The following is a 16,201-nucleotide window of genomic DNA, read 5'->3' as shown; positions in this document are numbered from 1 at the left end:
GTTTGCTACCATTGTAAGACGTTTTCGGCTAATATAATTATTTAACGACTAGATTTAAAGTTATATTCTAACTACATTTTCTTGTTTAGAACATCAGTGTATGTATACTGGTCGACCTAATGTTTGCAAGTAATCCAAACTGGATTTGGTCTCCGAATAATTTCATTCGCACAAGAAAAAAAAAAAAACGGAAAGAAAAAAAGAAAGAAAGAAGTTTGACATACTACAAACACTAGGAAGATAAAAACACATTTAATATGCAGGATTTTTTATTTTTTTATTTTGTTTTTCATTATTAGTTATTAAAACGTCGGGATAGTCCTTTTCATTGATTTATTATATGAAATATAGTTTCACATAATATAAAATATGTTTATAAATAAATTTTAAAAAGAGAGAGAATTAAAAAAATTATAATTTGAAAAACAATTATTGATTGATTTTCGTTTTTAATCTCTTTATCTTTTAAGAACAACTTTCGAGTTCAAAAACTGGATCTTGACGGAGCGGATATTAAAGAAGAAGGAGTTATCTACCTTGTCAAAGCTCTAGTGGACAACGTCACTGTCTCACACTTGGTATTTGGATGTGTGATGTGTTTGGTCGTATTTTTTGTTGTTGTACTAGTATATATTGCTTGTTGTGTTCAATTTCTGTGATATTGTATACATTTTATCATGTGCGGTGTAGTATTATATCGTGCCCGTGGTTGTGACGTATTGTTTTGGGTTTTATTATATAACATTTAGTGAAATATCTTTAAAATATCAGTGAAATAAAAGTGTTATCAGTCACTCAGTGACGATAACACATTTTAGAGTGACAATTTCACTATTTCACTCTAGAATGTGTTATCGTCGCTGTAGAAAGTGTTATCTTCACTATAAGAAAGCTGGAATTATTTTGCTGCTGGCATTTTAAAAATAAAGGTAAATTACAAAACGTAATATAATAAATAGAAAATTTCATGTTTTTTGTCAAGCGTGACTCGTGAGATATGATTGCAAACTTCACGAGATGAGATATGAATCATATTTGACAAAAAACATGAAATATCCTCTATGTATTGTTGTTTTATGGTACAAACACTATACAGTATTATCACTGTTGTATTGTGTTTTATGGTATTGGAAATGTTTTATTTAACGACGCACTCAACACATTTTATTCACGGTTATATGGTGTCAGACATATGGTTAAGGACCACACCGATATTGAGAGAGGAAACCCGATGTCGCCACTTCATGGGATACTCTTTTCGATTAGCAGCAAGGGATCTTTTATATGCACCATCCCACAGACAGGGTAGTACATACTACGGCCTTTGATATACCAGTTGTTGTGCACTGGCTGGAACAAGAAATTGCCCAATCTGTCTACCAGTTATTAACCAGTGGAGCTGATTTTAATCAGATTGTATGTTGTGTAGTTCAGCGATGTGTTGCGTGCGGCTTTCAGTTCTAGTGTTGTGTTGTATTGCTTAGTTTTATGTTTTTGTATAGTGTCGTATTGTACTGTGCTATAAAGCTTTGTGTTGTGTTCGGCTCTGTAGTGTAGTGTGGTGTGGTGTGGTGTGGTGTAGAGTAGTGTGGTGTAGTGTAGTGTAGTGTAGTGTAGTGCAGTGCAGTGCAGTGCAGTGCAGTGCAGTGCAGTGCAGTGTAGTGTAGTGTAGGTAGTACTAAAACAAATAGCTTCCGGCTGGGTCAAAATTGGAGATGCACCGACTTTTGATAGAGACGTTAACACCATAAGTCCTGTGATTGGTGATAAATGTGAGTTTGTTGGCTGTAAAACAAATAGTTTCATCTGGGCAAAAAATGTATGCAATTTTATTTCATCTAGTATCACTTTGTCAAGTAACCTTGTACTTGAACAATGTATGGGGTACCTGTCAAAGCAAGTACTCAAATTGTGTGCGGAACTAGCGTAGTCATAGGCGCTACCCGTTATCTCTGAAATGAGCAGCTTGACCCTCATTTTTTTCTGATTTACTTTAAGGGTGAGGAGTGGTAGTATTTATATTCATAGTGTTTATGTCGATTGATACGATGCAGGTAGGAGTTTTAGCCACGTATGTTACTATTGTCGTCTATGGGATTTGATTTGGTAGTAAACACTCTATAGCACATATTCAGTGCATAATAAAAAACAAATATTATGATTTTGTCATTTAATTTAATTAAACTATACTGGTTGATTAATTAGCCGTAATTCGACTATACAAGTTCACAATGACATTGACCTTGACAATAATCACTGTACATGGCTCTGAATGGAGTTTGAATCAAAGTTAGCACTGAGGAAAAGTTGGTTTTGGCCTATAATTCATACATGTACTGTAAATATTTCAGTAATTTCTTATTACATGGTATTTGACATGCCATATACAACTGTTCGTAAATATGGTAATATATCTAGGCAACTTGAACTTTAATTATTTTTTTTATTAAAAATAACATGTACTAATATTGGGTTGATGTCTAATTTCCATTAACATAGTTAATTTTTCATGTATGAAATTCTGAAAACTCAAATTTGTAAAGAACTTGATTTTTATTGTCATCTTGACATATTTATATAATGCTAAGTTATATTTTAGACAAATTTGTAATTTTATGCAAAATTGTATTTACATTTGAAGAAAAACTTTATCAAAGACATAATTAAATTTGTTGTCACTATTGTGCCTTCTTTTCTTATTTATACATAACAATAAGCTTGTTTAACATATATTTAGGTCTCCAGATCAAACTATTTTTTTAAATAATCACTTAGTTTGCTCTCATGATGTTCATTTTAAGTTTATACTAGAGTCAGAACCAATTTTTCCAGATTTGATTATCTGCCTTGGAGTAAGTTGATAATGTATTTTATTGTTAAAGCTGCATTACCCAATGTTACTGGCTAAATAAAATGCTGGATTACAGATTGTAGGATTACATCCAATATACATATTGTATTCATCTGGATTAGAAAATAATGCAAGAAAATAGATGTTCGGGTAATTATGTCATTTAAAAACAGTTTTTCGTTTAGTAATGAATCAAAAATAAATATGTGAAAGCTGGATGATAATTCCAGATATCACACATATTTAAAACCTCCAACTACAATAGGCTATAAATATAATATAGTCAGGAATATTGGTGGCTGTCAATGGTTTTGATGGTCCATTATGAAAATCAGCATAGCCAATGAAGTTGAAATTCCCACACCTAGTGACTTGAAGATACCCAGACCCACCATACAGGATCCCCCCCCCCCCCCCCCCCCCCCCACCACTGACGTTCAGGACATTAAGTTATTACTTCATACAGGTACATTCATATTGATTTTTCCTTGGACTATTTCTAGTTCCAGCCAGTGCTCCACAACTGGTGTAACAAAGGCCGTCGTATGTACTATCCTGTCTGTGGGATGGTGCATACAAAAGATCCCTTGCTGCTAATCGAAAATAGTAGCCCATGAAGTGGCGACAGTGAGTTTCCTCTCTCAATATCTGTGTCGTCCCTAACCATATGTCTGACGCCATATAACCGTAAATAAAATGTGTTTCTTTCTTTCTTTCTCTATATATAGCTGAGCACACACACACAACTGACAGTAAATATTTTCAGGAACATTTTTTTAAAAATGTGTTTAATACAACATATTGCATTTGCACTAAACTGTATACAATATGTATGCCTTGTGAGGTGTACATTATATTAGGTTGCACTGTAGAAACAACTGTCTCAGTGGAGTTGTCAGTTTATGTCAGAATACACCAGATCCTGGTTGTCATAAAAACACATAGTTGGACACTTTTTGAAAAATTTATGTTATGAGTGTAGTGTAGTTTAGTGTGATGTGGTGTGGTGTGGTGTGGTGTATTATATTATAGTGTAGTGTTGTACAGTGCAGTGTGGTGTGGTGTGGGTTTTTTTTTTTTTTTTTTTTTTTTTTTTTTTTTTTTATTTTTTTTATTTTTTATTTTTTTTTGGGGGGTGGAGTCGGTTAATTTTTATTGTATTGTCCTGGTGCTAGCCCAGTGGTAAAGCGCTCGGTTAATTGATACGCTGTCGGTCTAGGATTGATCCCCGTCGGTAGGCCCATTCTGCTATTTCTCGTTTCAGCCAATGATCCACAACTAGCGTAATAATGACAGTGGTATGTACTATCCTGTCTGTGGGATGCTGCATATAAAATATCTCTGGCTCCTAATTGAAAAGAGTAGCCCATTGTGTATCTGTGTGATCCTTAAAAACATGTCCGTTGCCACAGAACCGCAATGTGTTGAATGTAAGTCGATAAATAAATTTCCCTTTCTTCCTTGTTGTACATTAAGCTCATTTCCTGGAATAGCCGTGACAAAGTGCCTCTAGAAAGGTTGAAAATATTTGGATCGTAGATGTGCACTGTAATCAATTTTAACAGTGTTATTGTCACGGGGATTCTATAATACCCGTAACTGAATAAAACACGATTGTCCAAATATCTCTCCTAACTGTATATCTATTAGATCTCACTGTAACAGGCAGTTATACCCGCTGTGGCTCGTCTCTAGGTATGATCAGAGATAAGATCTTATATAAAGTATATATTATTATAGCACGTTTAGTTCACTAGAAAACACAACAAAACACAATACTCTTTGGAATCTGTATTAACCTACGCTGACAAATGTACTGCCGCAGTAGTTAATTAATAACAACAATAATAACAACCCAGAACTGATCACTTAATTAGTTAATCTCCAGGTGTCTAGTTTACACAATATGCTAATCACTTCACCGTGACACAACATCCACACGTGTGATAATTGAGAAACGCTAACACACACACGTGCGATAATGGAGAACGCTTCCAGGGGAACTTAATTAATAAAGGAATTACAACACTATTCCTAACTGATTAATTTTTAATTAACCCTAACTACTCATTCAATAACCTTGTAACACAGAATTAATACTGGTACCTATCACAATAAAGACAATAACCTACAGTTTACCTAGGTCTTCTAGGATGACTGGCTAAGCTTTATATTACCAAATACTTGTATAAATATAGAACAGTAAGACTACGATTTACTTCGTCAGATGACCGAAGACACTGTCTAAAGAATATTGGTATAATACAATATTAAAATATTAAAAGTCACATCAGTCACATCAAGGTTATACAACAGAGCAGAAATAATATATTTACCAAAGTCCCAAACGGACTAACGTTCCCCCTGGACGCCTTCCTATTTCGTTCTCCCAGATATCTCTAAATCCTAGCTATTTATTATAAAATCAGAAATCGCCTGGGGGTACAAGGCGGTCCTCCCCCTATCATCTGATATTCCACCTCTCCCAGAGTCGGTATATTTCTCTCTGATCGTCAGTCTGGCTGTCGCCATTCCGCGAGCAATCCCCTGGCCATAAACAGCACTACCGGAGATATTACGTAACTACTAGCCACATGGCCTCCACACCTGCTGGATGTGTATTAGACGACCGTCGCGCAAAAGTATTACGTAACAAGTTGCCCACCTGGCTAAGTGCAATTTGGAACTGCACACGGCCTTCTAAAACAATAAATATCGCCACAGGCGAAAACAATAAATATCGCCACAGGCGAAAACAAAATTAAGAGCATGTACCGTCACAGTTATTATTTTAAAATAAACTCACGTACAATTGAGGATGTACTTTTGAGCGGGATCCGATATTTATAATGTGATTTAATTTAAGAATGTGATTTAAAAATATTTATATTTTCCAGAACCTATCCAACAACAACCTTGAACACGAGGGGACACAATGGGTTGCCTACCTCCTGACGAAGAATAACTTCTTGAAGCATGTTAATCTTTCAGGTTCGATATTTGTGTGTATAATAAGTGCGTGTGCGAATTTGTTTATGTGTGTGTGCCTATGTGTGTGCGTGCATGTGTGTGCGTGTGTCTACATATATATATGTATGGAAAAAATTAACCAACTCCACTTGTCTGAATAGGTCTTTCACCCATTTTTATGGGCTCGTCAGTTCAATGTATATATATATATATATATATATATAGAGAGAGAGAGAGAGAGAGAGAGAGAGAGAGAGAGAGAGAGAGAGAGAGAGAGAGAGAGAGAGAGAGAGAGAGTGTGAGAGAGAGAGAGAGAGAGAGAGAGAGAGAGAGAGAGAGAGAGAGAGAGTGAGTGAGTGTGTGAGTGAGAGAGAGAGAGAGAGAGAGAGAGAGAGAGAGAGAGAGAGAGAGAGAGAGAGAGAGAGAGAGAGAGTGAGTGAGTGTGTGTGTGTGTGAGAGAGAGAGAGAGAGAGAGAGAGAGAGAGAGAGAGAGAGAGAGAGAGAGACACACACACACACACACAGAGAGAGAGAGAGAGAGAGAGAGAGAGAGAGAGAGTGTGTGTGTATGTGTGTGTGTGCCTGCGTCAGTGCGTTCGAATCATACGCCTTAGCATGATAAATAGCTGTACAAATGTAAATTTATAATAATATACATAATAGTATGTAAGACATGTTTGTGGGGCGGACAGTCCAGAACAAGCCGTCTATATAGGCCTGCTGTTAACAACTTATAGATAATATGTTTTTGCAGGAAACAAAATACAGGACAGGTCCGCTTATCACATTGCTACAGTCCTTGAGGTGAGTTATACAGAACACTCCCAATACTCAAGGGCAGACCCAGGAACTATTTTAGGGATGGGGTCAAAAGCAAAAGGGCACAAAGGCATTTCCTCATAACTGTACTGTAAACAAATTGTATTAAAAAGGAACACTTTATTTTAGAAGGGGGACAATCCTCCTGGTTCCCCCATTTTGATCCGCCCTTAGTGTTGGGGAAATGTTACTTACGATATTAGTGGCATGCTAATGATCTCATGGTTCATGGTTCAACTGGTCTCCGTTTGAAGCAGAGGAGGGATGTCGCTCGCCTGGTGTAGGATCGATCGTCATTGATGGATTCGGGCGTTTTCCCGTTCCAACAACTGCCACACGCCTGGTACAGCAATGACCGTAAAGGGCGGGACGTAGCCCAGTGGTACAGCGCTCGCTCGATGCGCGGTCGGTGTGAGATCGATCCCCGTCGGTGGCCCAATTGCGCTATTTCAAGTGCATCACGACTGGTATATCAAAGGCCGTGGTATGTACTATCCTGTCTGTGGGATGGTGCATATAAAAGATCCCTTGCTGCTAATCGCAAAGAGTAGCCCATGAAGTGGCGACAGCGGGTTTCCTCTCTTAATATCTGTATGGTCTTTAACCATATGTCTGTTGCCATATAACTGTAAATAAAAATGTGTCGAGTGCGTTGTTAAATAAAACATTTCTTTCTTTCTATCTTTCAATGACCGTAGTATGTATACTGTCCTGCTTATGGGAAAGTGCATTTAAAAAGCCAAAAGCCATTGATGCTTTATCGTTAGGAGCATCTTCGTAAATCAAGGCTAATATTCGTTCCTCGTATTCAGCCTTGATACATGTCGTCAAGAAATCGTGCCACAAAATGCTTAAATTTCATTGGATGCGATGATATCTGATTGCAACGAATCGCAACGCTCCTTATAGATTCCCTTGTTATTGTAAACAAAGATGGCAGCGTCAGCGTCCGTGGAAACGTGTCGTGTTTGTCACGATATGTTAAAAAAAAGGTTTCGGCGGTTAATTTTTTATATTGCTTTCAAGATTGTCACATGTTACCGATGCTGTGATTGGTCAGCGATGTCATCGTATAAGGGACATAATCGGTGTTATAAATTTTCTTCCAATAGAGGGCGCTAGTAGTGGATATCAATAATCTTGACTACATGTATCAAGGCTGAATACGAGGAACGAATATTAGCCTTGATTTATGAAGATGCGTTAGGAGTAGCGTATAGGCTACACATGATGGGGCAATGGCTCTGAGTCTGTCTGTCTGTCTGTCTGTCTCCCTCTCTCTCTCTCTCTCTCTCTCTCTCTCTCTCTCTCTCTCTCTCTCTCTCTCTCTCTCTCTCTCTCTCTCTCTCTCTCTCAATAACCAATATTAGACAGCAAATAGCCGCAGTTTAAATTGTGTTCAGGTTTGTTATTCTATCTCATTGACGAAACTAAACGGCGATATATCTAGTATACTATTACTTTTCTGATGGTGGCGTCATTGCGTCACCTATTGCGTTTAGCTCTAAAGTTGATTTTTAAAATTTAGATCATTTCTCACAAACTATACGTCATAGATCAACGAAACCTCGTTTATAATTGCATCTATGAATGTCCATCATATAGCATGTTAAAAGCTTACAACATTCATAAAATTACTTTTTTGTTGTTAATTTTAAACTTATTATTATTTTTGTTTAATTTAGATTAATCCTAAATATTTCAACAGAAATTATTTCTTTATTCATCAAATGATTTAAGGGAGGCGAGATATTTAATTCCGTGGAATTCTTATTTAATTAAAACATTACTAATTTACTAGTCGAGGTACTAAAACATTTCAATTTTAAATGTTCATTTTAAAATTCCTGTGTTGCCATAAGAACGATAACCGTAGTAAGGGTGTAGAACACAAGTGGTTGGGGCGGGGGGTGTTTGAAAGAGACTCACACAATTTTCTATATTTAAATGGTTTAAAGCCGATTCTTTTTTTCATCCTCTGGAGAATAAAATAGTAATGTTTTGGCTACATTCCCCAGCTGTTTTAAAGATTATTTTTGTTATTTACATTTGAGTTGAGAAGTACCTATTTTGAAAGATGCAGTCATAACGTATGATAAAATTGTGTGTTCCCTACACAGTCGTTTTTCTTTTCTCAGGTAAACAAGAGTTTGGACCATCTCGATCTCAGTCACAATCAACTAGGCGAGCAAGGAATAAAACTTATTGCAGCTGCACTTGGTAGGTGGTTCCCTTTTTTCTTTCTTTGTTGTTGTTTTGTTTTTGTTTAAAAAAATATTTTACAGGTTTTTATTGCCAAAACCCTTTTGAAATAATATACACAATTTTCCCGGTTTATCGGAAGCACTCGTCTCCCCCCCCCCCCCCCCCCCCCCCCCCTCCTCCCACCCACACACATCGTACATATATAACCACTAGTTAAAATATTATCTATTGTTAATTTTTGTTTTATTTACAATATAGTACTATTCTACTTTTAGTTCAATGCTGCCCAGTATGAAAAGAACTTGAAATAAGAAAACAGTTATATTAAAGGGACATTCCCGAGTTTGCTGCAATTTTTAAGATGTTATCGGCTAACAACGACTTTTTAACGATTGTAATTACATATCAAATATATTTTTCTGCATAAAATATTAGTGGCTGTATATTAAACGTGTTCCTGATCATTCTAATATTTGTATTAGGTTAAATTAAATTTTATTTCCTAAAATTAATTTTTTCGTACGTACGAAATTATTTGAAGACAAAATCCATTTTGGGCTTCTTACAAATATTAAGACGACCAGAAAAACTGATATTCTAAACAAGAAAATATATTTAATATGTAATTTTAATAGTAGAAATATTTTATTAGTCGGAAAACATCTTACAATGCAGCAAACTCAGGAATGTTCCTTTAAATATATTCCAGTATATTTGTTTAAGAGTTCGGTCACTTTTTCTAACTTTGCTCCACAGTTGTGGATTTGTTTTCTCTCAAAATTTAGCTGTAATTGCATGTTTGCTTTCCAAAAGGTGTGGTCAATAAAAATATTTTAAACGTAAAATACGCAAGTGTATCTTTCAGTCAAAGTTTACCACAAAGAGAAAAAGAAAAAAGAAGGTAATTAAAACCATATAAATGCATTGAAAAAACAAGCCAATGTCACAGGTCTGTCTTCGTGTAGCAGTATATGAAATGTCATATGATCTGGGGCATAATTCACTAAATTCTCGCAACAGTACAATGATAAAAGACTCGCAAAGAGGATGATTTGATATCTAGCAGAGCTTAAGAGAGCTTTGTGAATTAGTCCCCTGTGCCCCGTTCCACGAAGCGATCTTAGCCTTAAAATCAACTTAAGTGCATAGGGTAGCTATGTTCTTACGGTAATCTTAGGGCTAAAATCAACTTAAGTGCATAGGGTAGCTATGTGCTTACGGTAATCTTAGGGCTAAAATCAACTTAAGTGCATAGGGTAGCTATGTTCTTACGGTAATCTTAGGGCTAAAATCAACTTAAGTGCATAGGGTAGCTATGTGCTTACGGTAATCTTAGGGCTAAAATCAACTTAAGTGCATAGGGTAGCTATGTGCTTACGGTAATCTTAGGGCTAAAATCAACTTAAGTGCATAGGGTAGCTATGTGCTTACGGTAATCTTAGGGCTAAAATCAACTTAAGTGCATAGGGTAGCTATGTGCTTAAGGTCATCTTAGGGCTACGGTCGCTTCGTGGAACGGGGGCCCTGACCTATAGTTAAATTTCAAAGTGTCCGTAATGTTAAATAGAACATTACATACTACCAAGATTATCACTGGCAAACTTAGCTCGAGTGTCCTCTTGCCGTATTAGGTTTATATTCTCACTACAAACAGGGCAAGACTTGAGGATACTCGGGGTAAACCTATGGCAAGATATGTGACAAGACTTGTCATAAAGTGGGGTTTTCTTTTGGGCTGTACAAAATTAATAAATACTAGGTAAAGACAATATCACATCATATCCTAAAGGCTAGATACTGAAATTGCGTCTTGTTATTATTAAGTTTGATGCGGAGATGTTTTATTTCCTGTCTTTGGCTTGATTATTATTTTTAATTCCAGCATACAACTCGTGTCTGAAGACATTCCGGTTAAATTGGAATCATATCAGAAGGCAGGGCGCCGTGGCTCTTTCGCAAAGTTTGAAGGTTATATATCATATAGTTTCTCTCTTTAACTCCCCCTCCCCCTCTCTCTCTCTGTCTCTCTTTCCCTTCCTCCCTCCCTCTCTCTCTCCCTCCCTCCCTCCCTCCCTCCCCCCCTCTCTCTCTCTCTCTCTCTCTCTCTTTCTCTCTCTCTTGGTACGTCTTTCCCTATATATCTGTGTCTGTGTGCACGTACGTGTTGTTTAAATAATTATGTCAACATAAAGTTATAATATTTTAACACTACAGATTTCTTATACAAAAAGATACGTTTACACCTTAAAATCTACCTGTTCGTAAGAACAAAGGTCATTGTGACTAGGGTTGCATTAGATCGAATATTTCTAACGTTGTGCATATATCTTCAATAGATATCAACAGTGTTGTTCATGTATGTATAAAGAGATTCATTCAACTTATTCGTGTGCTTATATCCAATTAAGGTTCAATCACGCTGTCCTGGGCACACTCACCTCAGCTATCTGGGCTGTCTGTCCAGGACAGTGGATCATTTGTTAGTGGCTAGTGAGAGAGAAGAGAGTGTAGTGGTCTTACACTTACCCATCGAGTCGTTCGTTAAAACTCGCTTTGGGTGGGAGCCGGTACCAGGCTGCGAAACCAGTACCAATAGCAAATAAAGGAAATGTTTTTATTTAACGACGCACTCAACACATTTTATGTACGGTTATATGGCGTCATACATTGGTTAAGGACCACACTGACATTGAGAGAGGAAATCCGCTGTCGCCACTTCATGGGCTACTCTTTTCGATTAGCAGCAAGGGATCTTTTATATGCACCATCCCACAGACAGAATAATACATACCACGGCCTGTGTTACACATGTTGTGGAGCACTGGCTGGGATAAGAAATAGCCAAATGGGTCCACCGACGGGGATCGATCCTAGACCGACCGCGCATCAAGCGAACGCTTTACAACTGGGCTACGTCCCGCCCCAAAATAGCAAATAAATGACAAATAAATAAACTACAGTTGCATATGTTTGTATATAATCGCTACAGATGTTTTGGTTTGTTAATCCAACAGTTTAATGACTGTCTTCGACTGCTGGATGTTTCGTGGAATGGTTTCGGTTACGAGGGATCTCTGGCGTTATCGAAGTCTCTAAAAGAAAACAAGACTTTGCGAGAACTCAATCTGTCCAACAACAGGATCAGCTGGCACGGAGCACTGTTGTTATCCAGAGGGTTGAAGTTAAATGTTGGACTTCATATTTTACGAGTAAGTTGCCAACTGCCCTACCAAATAATTTATACCTAATGTACATGGAAACCATGTTTCTCTCAGGAATCATATTTAACAAAGGTGAGATATCCTCGATGATAGCACGCAAGGGACATTTACAATGCACTTTCGCATAACTAAGACAACACATATTACGGACCCCGATATACCAGTCGTAGAGCACTGGTTGGGGCGGGGCAAAACAGTGGTTCGGGCAAGCCTACGACCAAAACACCTCTGTAGAGCGCTCTACCCACTGAGCTAAATCTTGCCCCAAGAGGTGCAATAGGTCGTAAGATTGATTACCCACACTGGATTCACCCCCATCTCAACTAATGTATTAATCTTTGTAAAAAAAAAAAAAACCCCCAACAAAAACAGTCGATTATCATTGATCAGGACCGCACCTATCCCAAAATAAGGGAGACAAAGTTTTCTCCAGCTAGATAAAAAGGACACTTTTAGTATTGGGGTGGCCATCTTTCCAGAATATAAATATAAATACGTAAAAAAAAAGAAGAAGAAAAAAAAGGGGGCGTTATAATTTTATTTTTAAAGTGTGTTCTTAAGCTTAAAAATGAAAATGTTTTTACTATGTATTAGGTTGGTCGCCCTGAATGTTTCGCATATGGTTATATGGCAATAGTGAATTAATTGGGCAAACATTACAACCGGTAGTTCAGTATTACAGCAGGTTTTATGACCACCAAATATCTTGAAGGACGATTGGGGTCAGAAGTGAAATTTGAAAGTTGATGGGGTTTTATCAGTAAATCGCAAATTCAAACAATAAAAATGACTGAAAACAAAACAATATCAACTGTATTATGATCAATAGAATGAAAAAGATTGACAGAAATGTTCCACAGTGATTAATGGACCTTCCTGGAAATTGTCACAATCGAAAATGACATCACACGCACGTGTACGGGGCAACTGCATGAAAGAAAGAAAGAAATGTTTTATTTAACGACGCACCCAAGACATTTTAATTACGTTTATATGGCGTCAGACATATGGTTAAGGACCACACAGATATTGAGAGAGGAAACCCGCTGTCACCACTTCATGGGCTACTCTTTCCGATTAAGCAGCAAGGGATCTTTTATATGCACCATCCCACAGACAGGATAGCACATACCACGGCCTTTGATATACCAGTCGTGGTGCACTGGCTGTGACGAGAAATAGCCCAATGGGCCCACCGACGGGGATCGATCCCAGGGCAACTGCATGATGCACGTGCAAACTATGGAATGTGTTTCGGTGTGTTGATAAACAGACCTGAACGTTCTTTATTAGGATGTCTGTGGTCAAAACGTATGTTTTAATATTTCAGGTTCCCCTACTTTTTTTGAAGAGTATATTAATAATGTGTGGTAGGCCTACTATATCCGGTATACCAATGTGTTTACTACTTTTGTTTCAGATAGGGCACAATCCACTGACGACGACGGGCTGTCACGATATCGTGAACGCCATAGCGGCAGGGTCAAGTCAGATCAAAACTCTAGATCTTGAAGTATGTGGTGATGACTGAATAGACACAATTAAGCCGCTTTCACATGCACTTGGTGTACGCCTGCGGTGAAATCATGCAGCATTTTATTTTGCCGCACCCGAAAGGCTGATCGCATGCCTGTAAAGGATTTCGTGTTTTTCCGCGTAAGCCTCTATCTAAAAATAATCCATGAATATTAACGACAGCCAAAATATTGAATATGAGAGATTTTACCACCCCACCCCCACAAAAAAAGAAGAAAAAAAGAAGCGGCATGCCTTTCGCTGTATACCGTGTTTGCATGTGAAAGTGGTTTTAAACAAGTGTGTATCTAGGATTCTTTAATAACCGTTTTATGTGCATTATCATTTGAGAGGGGTGGGGGAGGTACAATATTTTGAGCCATTGCAATGATTTGGTAACTCCAAATTGGAATCCAGCGGCCGAATGACAGCTTGCAATCGTACTATATAGCACGTATTGTTTTCACTGCATCGCATCGTACAGGTGTATGGACTCCACCGGTTATGCGATGGCTTCAGGGCGTGATGTATGGCAACTACTAGCACTAGGTACTCAAGCGCACATTCGCCATTGGATTATACCATTTTGAACAGAGGTTAAATATATTTATTATAAAACAAACTCTAGATTTCATGCTTTGAATCACAGTTGTTACATACATTCTTCCCATTCTAGGGTGTTCCAATAGTTGCTGAAACGGAAATACTATCGTCGTTTGTACGTCTGAAGCGAGACTTCCTGTTGTTACATGGTGGCATCGTCTACCTCCCCGACATACTAGGCGAAAGGAGAGGTATAAAAGCTAATGTGTATTTTTTTCGTCCTGTTTGGTTTTAGAGTATTTTCAAGGATGCTGTAAACAAATATCTATACTAACTGGGGTAGTACTAGTAACCATCACACCTGGGAGATAGCGACATTGTTCGTTTATGGTTTGGTGTAGGAAGACAGGGAGGAAACTAAATGAAACTGTGTCTATCCACCGACGTTTTAAGTATGTCCATTCTCAGCACGACCTCAAACATCACTGGAAATCCTGCATATTACAATAGTTGGGTGTACTGGAAATGAGTCTTAAAGTTATTGGAAATGACAGATGGAGTGAGGGTGGAATTCCCCGTTAATATTTGAATTGGTAATGTTATGCGAGTCTCATTAAAAATATATATATTGTGAAAAATGTGATGGAGCATTGACACTTCCACACAGATCCCGGCTCTCTATGTAAGGTGCTTGCGTGTGCAAGTATATACATGCTATATACAATACCCCATGCATTAACCACCTCTAAAAAAATCTACGTTTGTGCATAGGCCTATTCTATTTCAGAAAGGAAGAAAGATCACATGGAGGTTGTGATGGAGTATATAAAAGCCACGCTCACCAGACCTCTGGAGATGCTGAAAAACTTCGACAAGACGACCAGTTTGGTGATCTCCCAAGACGAATTTGTCGCCCGTTTGGTTGTAAGTTCCATGTCATAACGTTTCACTATTCACGTCTTCAAATCGTTAGGATGTTATGAACTGAGCTAGTGTAGTTAAAACTCAAAACTAATCAAGGCTGTCGATTCCGAATGGGAAGAAAAAGTACAGGGTTTGCAGTCCGAGGACAAATTTACTGTTTTGGGGGTGATAATCGCTTTCACTCTCCTCGCTCCGTTCTCTCGGTTTCTTTCAGTCTCTTGTCTTGTCTGAGTATGTCCGTTAGCGTGCGTGCATGTTATCCAAGTATAGTATTTATCCTCTCAGTTTCGTAGATGTCAGGCCGGTCCTGGGAGGGTGTCGGCCATGCTTATTTGATGCATTCGTTCGTTTGGGGGAGCACTGTCGATGTGCATCGCGTTTTGGTGGAGTGGTCGTCTGGAGCCGGCGAGGGGTGATGTGTTTGGTAGCAGTGTTTTGGGTTCCAACCAGAAGGCATCTTATTTACTACTAGGCAAAGAACATTTCTACGTGCTCAATTATGACTGACGCAGTAATCGATAACAACTATATTGGCATACACACCCAATGTTGCATGTATTTTTGAACATTATTTTTAATTGATTGCCCTCGTTGAATACGTTTGATTCCCCCACTCCCCGTCACAATAATTTATTTTCATATTCGTGGTAGGTCGTGACATGTGCTGTACTGTTAAGGTGTATACAAGAGCTCCCTTGCTCGTTTTTAGTAGGGTTCACCATATTAGAGCAGCGGATTTCTTTTCTTACTCTTCAAACTAAGTGTCGAATTCACAACAAATATCCATAAATTAGTATGCGCTTAGGTGTCATTTCTTTCCTTTCATGTTTCAGAAAGCTGATGTTCCATTGCATAAATCTGAAATGCGAATACTGGCAAATGCTGTAGCTGATAAGGGGAGACAATCCAAAACGGGTTCAGTTGACTACAAGTTAGTGCCCATCATCGTGATCATTAATTTATTAACCAAAACAACTGTTAACCTCGTCAACTTCCTTCCTGAGATTTCAAATTCCACTGTTTTTGTTTTCATACAATGGTTTTACTTTCACTCATTTGAAATATACAAAAGAAGAATCATTCATTCGAGGGGGCGAGATGTAGCCTAGTGGTAAAGTGCTCGCTTGATGTGCGGTCGGTTTGAGATCGATCC

General features: G+C 37.9%; 1 protein-coding gene across 1 annotated transcript in view; it reads left to right on the top strand.

The window, feature by feature from the left end:
• LOC121370477 (leucine-rich repeat-containing protein 74B-like) overlaps positions 1-16,159 on the top strand; it is a 71,766-nt gene extending 55,607 nt beyond the window's left edge. The window contains exons 3-12 of the mRNA XM_041495733.1: positions 471-578; positions 5,749-5,842; positions 6,576-6,625; positions 8,779-8,860; positions 10,728-10,813; positions 11,860-12,054; positions 13,487-13,579; positions 14,258-14,375; positions 14,912-15,048; positions 15,882-16,159. Coding sequence (XP_041351667.1) covers positions 471-578; positions 5,749-5,842; positions 6,576-6,625; positions 8,779-8,860; positions 10,728-10,813; positions 11,860-12,054; positions 13,487-13,579; positions 14,258-14,375; positions 14,912-15,048; positions 15,882-16,157 — 1,239 coding nt within the window. The 3' untranslated portion in view covers positions 16,158-16,159. The remainder of the gene's footprint in view (positions 1-470; positions 579-5,748; positions 5,843-6,575; positions 6,626-8,778; positions 8,861-10,727; positions 10,814-11,859; positions 12,055-13,486; positions 13,580-14,257; positions 14,376-14,911; positions 15,049-15,881) is intronic.
• Positions 16,160-16,201: the final 42 nt, after the last annotated feature.

Source organism: Gigantopelta aegis, chromosome 4 (genome assembly GCF_016097555.1).
Source record: "Gigantopelta aegis isolate Gae_Host chromosome 4, Gae_host_genome, whole genome shotgun sequence".
Classification (NCBI taxonomy): domain Eukaryota; kingdom Metazoa; phylum Mollusca; class Gastropoda; order Neomphalida; family Peltospiridae; genus Gigantopelta; species Gigantopelta aegis.
The sequence above is the reverse complement of the archived record's forward strand: the minus strand, read 5'-3'. Positions and strand labels throughout refer to the sequence as shown.